General features: G+C 46.0%; 3 protein-coding genes across 3 annotated transcripts in view; 1 reads left to right on the forward strand and 2 right to left on the reverse strand.

The window, feature by feature from the left end:
- Positions 1-200: 200 nt before the first annotated feature.
- Positions 201-5,223, forward strand: EAH_00037880 (hypothetical protein; the record flags this gene model as incomplete). The annotated part of the gene is made up of 8 exons (XM_013395501.1): positions 201-287; positions 414-579; positions 794-950; positions 1,075-1,195; positions 2,820-3,374; positions 3,789-4,034; positions 4,139-4,529; positions 5,177-5,223. Coding segments are annotated over 8 exons (1,770 nt in total), but the record flags the coding sequence as incomplete, so codon positions are not given.
- A 1,115-nt stretch (positions 5,224-6,338) lies between these two features.
- On the reverse strand, positions 6,339-7,985 carry EAH_00037890 (hypothetical protein, conserved; the record flags this gene model as incomplete). Its single annotated transcript, XM_013395502.1, has 4 exons — positions 6,339-6,643; positions 7,072-7,284; positions 7,617-7,718; positions 7,919-7,985. The coding sequence occupies 4 exons, from the start codon at positions 7,983-7,985 to the stop codon at positions 6,339-6,341; spliced, it is 687 nt and encodes a 228-aa protein (XP_013250956.1).
- A 1,615-nt stretch (positions 7,986-9,600) lies between these two features.
- EAH_00037900 (hypothetical protein, conserved) overlaps positions 9,601-12,500 on the reverse strand; it is a gene marked incomplete at both ends in the record, with an annotated part of 9,721 nt that continues 6,821 nt past the window's right edge. The window contains 6 exons of the mRNA XM_013395503.1: positions 9,601-9,811; positions 10,074-10,450; positions 10,632-10,928; positions 11,470-11,506; positions 11,866-11,939; positions 12,050-12,500. The exon at positions 12,050-12,500 is cut by the window's right edge and continues 707 nt beyond it. Coding sequence (XP_013250957.1) covers positions 9,601-9,811; positions 10,074-10,450; positions 10,632-10,928; positions 11,470-11,506; positions 11,866-11,939; positions 12,050-12,500 — 1,447 coding nt within the window. The remainder of the gene's footprint in view (positions 9,812-10,073; positions 10,451-10,631; positions 10,929-11,469; positions 11,507-11,865; positions 11,940-12,049) is intronic.

Raw genomic sequence — 12,500 nt, forward strand, 5'->3', positions numbered from 1 at the left:
AAGGGTTTAGGGTTTGGGGTTTAGGGTTTAGGGTTTAGGGTTTAGGGTTTATGCCCACCAGCGAAGTCTTGGAAGAATTCATAGTGGAAAATGCCGGCTTTTAGTTCTTTTAGGGAGTAGGGTTTAGGGCGTTGGCCTTGCGGTCTAGTTTAGGTTTAGGGTTTAGGGTTTAGGGTTTAGGGTTTATGGGATGCCTGCAGATTGTACGCGTGGGACTGCACGTCATTGAAAACTTTCTGTCGTGTGAAGACGCTGTTGAAATCATTATCGAGGAGAACGTTGCACAGGTTAGGGTTTAGGGTTTAGGGTTTAGGGTTTGTCGGTGCCGCTTGTTGCTGTTGAAGGAATATAGGCATAAGGGTTTCGAGTTGAGGTTTAGGGTTTAGGGTTTAGGGTTTAGGGTTTGCGTTCAGATCCTGACGCTGCTGGAGTTTGAAAAGTGGCGAGATGCAGACATGTACGAGGAAATAAGAGCCTGCATCTTCGCTTTAGATTTAAAGATCAGACAGTTCAACAACTTCGAGCGTTACTTGCTGGAGTTAGAGAAGGGAAAGCTACGCTGGTCGGTGCTCCATTCCGGTAAGCAGGGTTTAGGGTTTAGGGTTTAGGGTTTAGGGTTTAGGGTTTAGAATATGGGCGTATCTTTACTTTCCTGAAACACGCCCATCCCCTGCTGTAGGGGGGGTTCTTGAGTTTAGGGGTGAATCCGATACGCTTGAAAGAGCCAAGACCAAAGGGTTTAGGGTTTAGGGTTTAGGGTTTAGGGTTTAGGGTTTGTGCTGGATTGGTTTAGAGAAGTTTTGGCGGGAGAATGTGATGGTTTTTGAAAAAGATGAATTCATCACAATTCAAAAAATTGAGCGGCTGCTCGACAGCGATGACCCCGCAACTCAAGCGGTTGCATGCTACGACTTGGGGGAGTTTGCACGTTTGCATCCTGCGGGAAAGAAGTAAGAACTGCAAACCCTAAACCCTAAACCCTAGAGACCTAAACCCTAAAGTTGAAACTGAAAAACCCTCACCTCAGTAACTGATGGGCTGTCTTCTGCCTGTTTTCTGCTTCTTTCTTCTCAGGGTCTGCCAGAAATTCAAAGTAAAGGACAAAGTTATGCTTCTAATCAGCAGCAAACACCGCGAAGTAGCTGCTGAGGCTCTTCTCTGTGTGCAGAAGCTGATGCTGAACAACTGGCAAGACGTGGCGAATCCCCAGCCGAAATAAAGGAGTTTATAGAGCGAAGAAATGCCCCTCGAAGCTTCTTTAGAGAGGGAAATAAAACCTGAGTTGCAATTCATTACTATTCAAAGGTGTTCAACACGAGAATGAATTTCTTGGCGTTGTTCTGATGCTCTACTACGGTTAAGACGCTCTAATAAAATAAAATAAATCGTTCACTTGCAGAAGAAGCAGCCATTTAATTTATGCATGGAATGCTGTTGCATTCATCTTCCGTGCATACACCGCGAGAGCGCCCGGAAACCTGAATATTTATTCTTTTCAAAAAAACTTAAATTCAAAAGCATTCATGAGCATTATGACCTTATTTAGCGTTTTCTTCTTTCCAGTAGATATGGCTAAAATTCATACAGAATAATATCCACACGTTTCACCTGTCAGGAACCCGATATTGAATAGGGGGGAAATGAGGCTAAAACGTCAGCTTTCCCCGGCGATCCTCTGCACTGCCGAGTATAAACCCTAAAACAAATACAAATATGACGTAGATCGGCCCTGTGGAGCCGTGAAATTACAGCTTTCTGCAATTCAGGTGTATAGGCACCTCACCTTCGGCAAAAAGAAACGAACAGGCTGCAGTTTTCCGTTTAGAAAAAGGAAAAGAAAAGTATTCTTTTCCTGCACATCAGGTGTTCCAATGTTGGGAGTTTTTTTCCTTAAATGCATTTTTGTTTTTTTTCTGCTTTTTCCCTTCGTCGCCTCTCGCCAATGTCGCTCATCAAGAAAACATAGGCCAGCGAAACACGACGTAAGAAAACGTCTTAGCCTCTGAAATGCATGAAAATGCAACTTCTTTGACCTCCAGGGGAAAGCAAAAGATGAATCTTCGGTTTGCTTTTCTCCATTAATCCCCCTTGGGGCTGCTGCACAATTAGTAAAATTAATTCTTCTTTTAAATTTCAGTGCGCTCGGCGCCCAACGGCCGATGCTGCGACTAAGGCAAGCTGTTTTTGTTTTTTTCTGATTGTTCTTCTTTCGCATTCTATTTTACCCAGAAGAAAAAACACATAAGCCACTCCTTTCTCTCCCCCCGGGCTGATACGGTAACGCTGATGAAGAAGGGCTTAGGGTTTAGCTTCTCAAACAAAAACAAATCCTATAAACACACAGGGAACTGCAAAACAGACAGCCGAGCGTTTTTGCTTCCTCTCTTCAACAAAAAAGAAACGTCAGAGGGGAGGGACAGAAGAAGTGGAAACGGATGAAGATGATGAGAAGGTAGGGCAGCAAACCAAATACAAAGAAAAAACAAAGAATGCTGAATACTCAATCCTTCTCCAATCTGCATGCACAGGGCCTCTCTCGCTTCCTCTCAGCAGTACCCAGCCGTGGTGCTGGAAGGCTAGCGGCTGCTCCCCCCGTACGTTGTTTTGCAATAGTAGAGGCAGCTGGAGCAGCAAGAGCAGCAGCGGCAGCAGCTGCTGTTCTTGCTGCTTCATCTGCAGCAGAAGCAGCAACAGCTTCTATAGCAGCAGCAGAGCAGTTCTAGATGGGCAGGGCCTGCAGCCACCCTTTCTTTGCCTGAGTTACAGTTGTTGTTTGTCTTAATGATTTTATTTATTCTCTTTAGGGTATTACAAATCAGGAAAGAACAGCAGATGCTGACAGAGAAATAGCAGCAGAGTTGGGGGGAAGGAGAGAACCCCGTCGCCGTCGCGGTAGAGGGGGCCCTGCTGCCTTTGCTGCACCTGCTTTCGGTGTTGCTGAGCCGGAAGAAGCTGCTGCAGCAACAGCAGCAACATTCAATGCTCCAGGGCTTGCTGTTGCTGCTCCTTCTGGAGGAGCATTCAAAGCCCCGGGATTAGCAGTTGCTGCTCCTGCAGCAGCAGAACGCAGAGCACCAGCAGCACGAACCACAGCAGCAGCACGAAGAAGAGGAGCAGCAGCAGCAGCAGCACCCAGGGCAGTGAAAGCCTTCAAAGGCCCCTCCTTTGGGGTTGCGGCTCCTACAGTAGCAGAAGAGGAAGAGACAGGAGCAGCAGTAGCAGAAGCAGCAGCAGCAGCAGCAGCAGAAGCAGCAGCAGCAGCAGCAGCACGCAGAAGGGGGTTTGAAGCACCTATGTTGGGGTTAGCAGCACCTGGTTTTGAGACAGAGATGGGTGGAGGTGCGGAGACACCCGAAGGTGGGCGCGGAAGAGGAGTAAGAAAAAAAAATATTTTTCGCTGCTTTTCTTTGTTTTGCATGCACATATATTGCAGGGAATTATCATCAATGTTGTTACGCGTGAGGGCCCTTCTTGGGTTTTATATTTTATTTAAATATACAAACATACTACAACAATAAAATACAAACAAAAACCTTCTTCCTCCTCTGCCCCAGCTCCAGCCCCCACCCCACGAGTGTCTGCGGTGAGTCGTTATAAGTAAACCCTAAACCCTAAACCCTAAACCCTAATCCTAAGGTGTGGCAGCTAATTATAAATGCCTTTATACATCCTCGTTTGCAAGCGCACTGGGCTTTAGTTCAGTCATCCGCTTCTGTATTCCTAAACCCTAGACCCTAAACCCTAAACCCTAAACCCTAAACCCTAGACTGAGCTTCTCCTCCCTTCAGCCTCTCTCTGCTGCTGCCGCTGGCGCATCGAAGCCACCGTCTGTACCGCCTCCTCATGTGGGGCCCGAAAGCAGACACGGAGTGCTGCCAGGAGAGTTTGAAGAAGAAAAAGAGAGACAAATGCAAGAGAGAGAAAGGCAGCTGCAGCAGCTCCAGCAACAACTCCTCCAGCAGCAGCAGCAGCAGCAAGAGCAGATGCAGATGCAGCAGCAAATGCAGCCACCCATGGGGCAACCGCAACCAGAGGTTAGCGATCTTTTTCAACGCTAGTACAAACCCTAAACCCTAAACCCTAAACCCTTAAGGTGGAGCTCCGCCCCGTCTTGGAGGCCATTCAAAAGCTTGATGAGCGAATAGCAGAGCTGCATAATCTGGCGCAGCAGCAGCAGCAGCTGCAGCAGGAGCAACATCAAATGCAGCAGCAACAGCAGCAGCAGCTACTGCAGCACCAGGAACAGATAGCGGAAGCCCTCAAGCAGCAGCAGCAGCAGCAGCAGCAACAGCAGCAACCACAAGAAACCCCTCCATTTCCATCTCCAGCAGCACCAGAAGCAGCAGCAGCACCCGAAGCAGCAGCAGCAGCACCAGCGCCTTCAGCAGCAGCAACAACAGAAGCAGTTCCTTCAGCGGAGGCCGCAGCAGCGCCAGCAGCAGCAGAAACAGCAGCGGCTCCAGCAGCAGCTGCAGCAGCGCCAGCAGCAACGGGCCCCCCGATAAGTATTGAGAATTATAACTGCGGAGGTAAGAGATGCCTAAATATACAAAACAAAATAAAGCAAAATAACAATAAAAATAAATACAGGCTGCTGCGAAGATGAAGAGGGCTCATCAAGTGAAGAGGCATGGGACAGAATCAAAAGCGTCTCAGAACTACTAGAAAGAAGAGAACAAACCCTAAACCCTAAACCCTAAACCCTAGATCCCAAACCCTAAATCCTAAACCCTATACCCTAAACCCTATACCCTAAACTCAACTGGAGGTTTCAGCCGTACCGCTCTCACGTGACCTTGTAAGCCTGAGGCTGTCTTGAGCAGCTAGATAGCCGTTGAACCGCTAGCTAGCTAGCTAGCTAGCTATCTATCTGCCTAGCTGCTCAGCTAGCTGGGAAGCAGATAGCCGCTGTACAGCATCTCCCAGCTAGTTATCTATCTGCATAGCTAGCTAGCGACGCAGCTAGCTAGCTAGGTGTGCAACTAACAGATACTCCCTATCTATTTAGCTAGCCCGCGATCTCATTATCTAGCTAGCTAGCTAGCTAGCGAAGTGGTTAGCTCTCAGAGGAAGAAGAGCTGATAGTTGAATTCTATGTACAGCAGCACTTGCGGCAGCAGCTCGAGTGATGCGACAACTGCAGTTGCTGCTCCAGCTGCTGCTGCTGCTGCTGCAGCTGCGTTAGCTGTGCGTACACTCGAAATGCAGGCAAACGCAAGATGAATATCAACATATAAATGCAACTATGTCTCACTTGCTGCTCTTCAGCTGCCCTTCTTATTGCTGCTGCTACTGCTGCTGCTGCTGCTGCTACTACTACTACTACTACTACTACTACTACTACTACTACTGCTGGTTGTGATGTCTGCTACCTGCTGCTGCTGCCCGCTATAGTGCTAGAGAAGAGAGACCCCGAAATGCAATATCTTGCCTTCCTTCCGGTAGCTGCTGTTTTAGGTTTGCTGCAGCAGCAGTTGCTGCTGCTGCTGCTGCTGCTGCTGCAGCAGGGAAAGTGTTTGTACACCCCGCAGCACCGCATGCATGCGAGCGCAACTCTATCTCACTGTTTGTTTATTTATTTATTTTACTTCGTTTGATTATATATATAAATATATATATATATTATATCGAATTGCATCAGCAGCTCAAGAAATAAATAACCAGGACCCTCCGGAGCACCCAAGTGAAGAAGAAATACAAAAATGCACAACCAGCATGCATACTTCAGTGCAATGCATGCATGCATAACTGCATGCATGCATAACTGCATGCATGCGTAACTGCATGCATGCACTCGTATCGATATTGATGCATGCATGCATGCATGCATGCATGCATGCATCGATACTACTGTATGCATGCATGCATGCATGCATGCATCAGCCTTCATGCATGCATCAGCCTTCATGCGTGCATCAGCCTTCATGCATGCATTAATATCGATGCATGTATTAATATAGATGCATGTATGCATGCATAGGGTATATAGATAGACATTTTATATATAAATATATAAATTAGACAAACAGAAAATAAATATATTTATATATTTATGAGATGCATGCATGCATGTTTGGGGTCCTGTTATGCAGCGGCAGTTGTATATGATGATGGATATGTATAATAATAGTAGTATGTAGCTGTATTTCTTTGTTTTTTCTTCTGAATGAAGAAACAACAACGCCTTGCAGCAGCAGCAGCAGCAGCAGCAGCATCAGCTGTCTGAGCCTCAGCCGCAGCAGCCACTACAGCAGCCAGCCTCCTCCTCCTCCTCCTCCGCAGCAACAGCAGCAGCAGGAGCAGCAGCAGCAGCAGCAGGAGCAGCAGCAGCAGGAAACTTACTGCAGCCCTGCATTTTCCTCTGCTTCATTGCATGCATCACGCAGCAAACTTCTTACGTATGTTGCAAATACTGGGGCTGCCTTCTGACCTAGCGCTTCAATCATAGGTTTAACTTTATCAACTACCTTTGTAAGAAGGGGTGCAGCTAAATCTGTTAGAGGGCCTAAGTGCTGCTTCAGCTTATCCCAGAACTGAGCGCGATTCAAAGCACGCAACTCCTGCTGCTGCTGTTGCTGCTGCTGTTGCTGCTGCTGCTGCTGCTGCTTCAGCTCGCTGAAAGAGAAATCCTCAAGACCATCAACTGCAAATCAACAACAAACAAAAACAAAAACAAAACTCTTCAATACAACAACAATAATAATAATGCATGCTATGCATGCATTATACTACTCCCAGCTAGCTGTATATACAGCTGCATGCGCAGCATCAGCTAGCTGTATATGTTATGCAACCACCTAGCAGCACTCCTATCTACAGCTAGCTACATCTACATCCCTCCAGCAGCAGCAGCAGCAGCAGCAGCAGCAGCATATACAGCTATCTAAATATGCATTGCATTGATATATCCCCATCGTGAGAGAGATGAGCAGCAGACTCTACTACTACTATTGGTGTTGCTGCTGCTACTGCAGCAGCAGCATCACTGCTGCTGCTGGTGCGCGTGCTGCTGTTGCTGCAGCAGCAGCAGCAGCTGCTGCTGCTGCTGCAACAACGGGTGGTGATACTTACCGCCTGACTCTCCTTCATCTTCTTGATGCTTAGAAAGCTCTTCTACTATTCGCGTGCATTCATCTTGCAGCTGAGGCCTTATTGAAGCTGCTGTTGCTTTCAAGAGAGCACCTACAGCTGGCTGCAGCACTTTCGCTAGCTCGCGCTGCACTTGGCGGTTGCCGCCGCTGCTGCTGCTGCCGCTGTTGCTGTTATTAGGATCTGCATCACGTACTGAGACCCAATACAAACAAAACAAAGAAAGAATAATTTATTATTCACAAGAAATTAAATTTTATATAATAATATGAGCAGCCAGCTGCGCATGCATGCACATCTACGTTAAGCAACAAACAAAGCAGCAAATAAACAAACAAACAAAAAAAAGATAAGAAAAAACAAATAAGAGAAGTAAAGCTTTATTTAACCCTAAACCCTAAACCCTAAACCACAGGCCCTTAGAGAAGGACCGGCAGAGAGCAGCTAACAACAGGGCAACTCGGAAATAGATCCATATGCGCAAAACCCTAAACCCTAAACCCTAAACCCTAAACCCTAATACTGACAGGCGAGCTCGATTGTTTGTAAAGCCTCTGCTTCAGCCTTCATCTCAGCCATAGACGTTGAAAGCAGCGCATCAGGGGGCGTGGCGGTGTTCACCTTAATAGCTGCAACACAAACCCTAAACCCTAAACCCTAAACCCTAAACCCTAAATATTAGATCTTAGATCTTACGCTATCCACTGAAAGTCTGATATGCGTAAACAGTCAGCGCATAAGGGTTTAGCCCCAGGTCGGAGACCATGCTAGAGCAGCAGAACCCTAAACCCTAAACCCTAAACCCTTAACGCTAAACCCTTCACCTCACCGTCAGCAGATGATTGAAAAAAGAACAGAAAGGCCGAAGCCACAACTGGGGCTTGGGCGATCCTCATTGTGTTGGACCTGGGGGGAAAGTCAAAGGGTTTAGGGTTTAGGGTTTAGGGTTTAGAGTGAGGAAGTAAGGGTTTGCAGGGGTAATAAGGAGTATAAAGGAGCTATGAAAGGCAGAACAACAACTGAAAATCGCATAAGCAAATGAAGAAGAAGCATTTGACTTCAAACAAAATGCAAAAGCTGCTACCAGCCGCTAGATCGCTTGCTGTTCATCACGGGCTTGGTAGAGAGAGAGGTCTAGGCTTGCTTTATTATTATTTAGAGATATATACGCAGCTATTCAGGAAGAACAGAGTATTAATAAATATGAAAATTAAGCTATTTTAATTTGTTTTGTATTATTGTTTTACTTTAAATTATTTAATTCTCGTTTATACACACATTTATGTATAAAACGCTCGCCTAGACCGCTTCTATGAAGCAGCAGAGCAGCGCTAGCAACCTCTGTAGAGTAATATGTGCCGTTATTGGCTGTTTTTCCTTTGAAAATTTAATTTGTATTTAATTTCATTTATTATTATGTCTTTTAATTTGTGTTTAATTGGTGAAAGCAAAACATTTCGCCGCTAAGGTGTATATGCAGCTCACTGAAGACCATTGGTTCTTCTATGGGTGAAGCACCCTTATTTTTTGCTTTCTTTCTGAATTTCGAAGGCTTTTTTCAATTTTAAATTCAGAAATATATATTTTATTGCCTTAATCAGATATGTTTTACCCTAGTAGCGAAGAAAAGCAAAGAAAATACCTCAGCATCTCGCTAAGCTGCACATACACCTGAACACTCGATGCACGTTGTGTGGTTCTCAGTTGCTTTTTAATTAATTTGAATTAAATTTAAAATATTTACAATTAAATCATTAATTTTATTTGTTTTAATGCAATTATTTCTAAAAATTAAGAATTTCAATGCATATGGTTCTGTCGAGCTGCCTATACACCTCAGCTCTATCGAGGGCTTGGCGTTTATAAAAAATAATTAAAAATTAATTTCTTTTTTATTCCTAATAAATATAATTTATTTTGTTTATGTTATTTCAATATATATATTTCATTTGTTTTGTTTGCTTTAAATTTATTTATTTATTTGCTACTCTTTCTATAGACTGTATCGAGGGCAACACAGTAAGAACAGCAGCTCTAACTCTGCATTATATTTGTCTGTGTCCTCAGTCTATCAAATATATACTGTCATATATATATATATATATGTAGACATATATAAACATATACATATACATATATATATAGATCTGCTGTATAAAACTAAATACATATATTAAATTTTTATTGTTTATTCTCCGTTTTATACCGTCCTCTGCTCCAAGTCTATTATATATATATGTGTACATATATATATATAACAAAAACTTCTATATAAAAATAAATATTTTAATTACTTTTTATTGCGTTTAAACTTCAATCAAAGACATTTCTTCACTTTGGGGTTTGTAATTTTGTCAGAAGAAAAAACAAACAAAATAATAAACAAACAAACGAACAAATAAATAAATAAATAAATAAATAAATAAATAAATAAATAAATAAATAAATAAATAAATAAATAGTTAAATAATTGAACAAATAAAAACAAACAAATAAACAGACAAAAATACATTAAGCTGTTATAATCAGCTTCTCATAAAACGGCTTCTGCCTATTGGCAGCCGCAGCAGCAGCAGCAGCAACTGCAGCAGCTTCTGCTGCTGCTGCTCCACCAACTGCAGCAACTGCAGCAGCTTCTGCTGCTGCTGCTCCACCAACTGCAGCAGCAGCAGCAGCTGCTGCTGCTGCTGCTGCAGAAGGAAATGCTGCATATACTGCTCGTCTGTGAGATCACAAATCACAGCAGTAACCAATTATCTAAACCCTAAACCCTAAACCCTAAACCCTAAACCCTTATTCCTAAACTATTTTAGCTCAGGGCCTGCAGGATTTGCTGCTGCGCGGTGTGCGGCTCTGCGGGGTCGATGAGAAGCAGCCTGAACATACACACACAAACCCTAAACCCTAAACCCTAAACCCTAAAAGCCCTAAACCCTAAACCCTAAACCCTAGATATCTTGTGGCTATGCTAAACCTAGCCGCACCTGAAGTTATTCGTTTTTGCTGTTTCTGCAAGCCTATTTAAGGTGTATGTACACCGCAAATCAGCAGCAAGAGAAGGCAGTTGTTGCTGCTGCCCTCCACATGCAGCCATCATCAATTGCTGCTGCTGCTGCTTCCCGTGCTGCTGCTGCTGCTGCTGCTTCCCGTGCTGCTGCTGCTGCTGCTGCTGCGATTCAAATACAAGAGGAGCTAAGGGTGGAGCGGCAACTAAATCTGCAAGCAAATGTGCTGCCGCTGCATGCGTTGCTGCTGCTGCTTCTTCTGCTGCTGCTGCTTCTGCTGCTGCTGCTCCTACTCCTGGAGCTGCCAGAGCAACGACTAGGCCTCTTGAGGGCAACAAGACAGCAGCGCCGACATCCTGCAGCAACAGCAGCAGCAACCGCAGCAGAAGGAGCAGCAGCAGCAACAGCAGCAGCAGGTGCAGCAGAAGCAACAAGCATCAAAACAGGACAGGAAGGAACGTAAGCATCAAACCCTAAACCCTAAACCCTAAACCCTAAACCCTAAACCCTCACTGGAATAGGGATTATTTGTCTCACCCCAAATGGCTGCATCCCTTGCAAGAAGCCAGGTGCAGCAGAAGCAGCAGCAGCAACAGCAGCAGCTTGCTGCAGCAGCTGCAGCAGGGGCGCCTGGGCAGCTGCCCATGCGACTGTCTGCATGGCTTTGCCGCTGCTGCTGCTGTTGCTGCTGTTGCTGCTGCTGCTGCTGCTGTTGCTGCTGCTGCAGCTGCTGTTCCTGGCGTGCTGCTGCTCCTCCACAAGGCGCTGCAGAGCAGCAGCAGCAGCAGGGAAGCTCCTTGCTAGAGTATTGTAAACCCCCTTCAATGCGCCAGTCTGTGCACACAAACCCTAAACCCTAAACCCTAAACCCTAAACCCTAAACCCTAAACCCTAAACCCTAAACCCTCAAACCCTAAACCCTAAACCCTAAACCCTAAACCCTAAACCCTAAACCCTAAACCCTAAACCCTAATACCTTAAACCCTAAACCCTAAACCCTAAACCATAAACCATAAAAAGATCGGAAGAGCGTCGTGTAGGGAAAGAGTGTAGATCTCGGTGGTCGCCGTATCATTAAAATAACCCTAAAGAACCCTAAACCCTAAACCCTAAACCCTAAACCCTAAACCCTAAACCCTAAACCCTAAACCCTAATACCTTAAACCCTAAACCCTAAACCCTAAACCATAAACCATAAAAGGGCATCGAACGGTTCCTGAAACGCTCTAATGCACGCATATGCCCTCAACCCTCTACCCTACCCCTAACCCCTAAACCCTAACCCTAAACCCTAAACCCTAAACCCTAAACCCTAGCGCACCTGCAACATCATCCAAGTTGTTGCGAGACGAAATGCAGTGGCCGGTTGATATACCGCAGATGGCAGCGAAATGCGCGCCCAGCTCTCCAGTCTGCACGCAAACCCTAAACCCTAAACCCTAAACCCTAAACCCTAAACCCTAAACCCTAAACCCTAAACTGTAGGCCCTAAACCCTCAACTGTAGGCACTAAACCCTAAAGCCTAGCCACTAAACCCTACGCACTAAACCCTAAACCCTAAACCCTAAACCCGAGGCACTGAACCCTAAACCCTAAACCCTAAACCCTAAACCCTAAACTCTAAGCAGGTACAGTAAACGCATTCGAATCATCTGGGGATGCGGTGATGGCGTTTCTCCGGTGTAAAGGGTTTAGGGTTTGTGGTTGAGGGTTTAGGGTTTAGGGTTTGCGATTGCGGGATTAGGGTTTAGGGTTTAGGGTTTGATATACCGTTCAAATAGAGGGCTGAGTAAGGTGATGTCAGTACACCGCAGCGCCACCAGACTCCACAGCAATGAACCAACCTGCAGCAGCAGCAGCAGCAGCAGCAGCAACAGCACGCATGCAGCAGCAGAAGCACCGCACACAAGGGCAACAGCAGCAGAAGCAGCAGCAGCAGCAGAAGCAGCATTACCTGTATGGGGTCTGCTGCAGCAGCTTCGCGCTGCAGTTGTATGTACACCGCGCGTCTTATGACCTGGTGAACAGCAGCTGCAGCACCAGCAGTTTCTGCTGCTGCTGCTGCTTTGCTGCTGCTTCCTGCGGCTTCGTTTGCTGTATGCGGCTGGGCGCAACCTGGCAGCAAAGACGCTACGTGCTGCTGCTGTTGCAGCAGCTGCTGCTGGAGTTGCTGCTGCTGCTCCGCTGATGGGTCCTCAGCGAGCGCTGCAGCAGCAGCAGCAGCAGCAGCAGCAGGCTGCAGCGGCTGCAGCAGATCGAGGCGAGCAAGCGCAGCAAGACAGCTAACGAAAGCAGCAAAAGGCATCTGCTGCAGCAGCTGCAGCAGCAAACTAAACTTACAGCAGAATGCTGCTTCCCCTGAAGGTCCCCACCCCCGTCTGAGAGACACCCAAACAGCAGCAGGT

Source organism: Eimeria acervulina, genomic scaffold (assembly GCF_000499425.1).
Source record: "Eimeria acervulina Houghton genomic scaffold, Eah_scaff423, whole genome shotgun sequence".
Taxonomy (NCBI): Eukaryota; Apicomplexa; class Conoidasida; order Eucoccidiorida; family Eimeriidae; genus Eimeria; species Eimeria acervulina.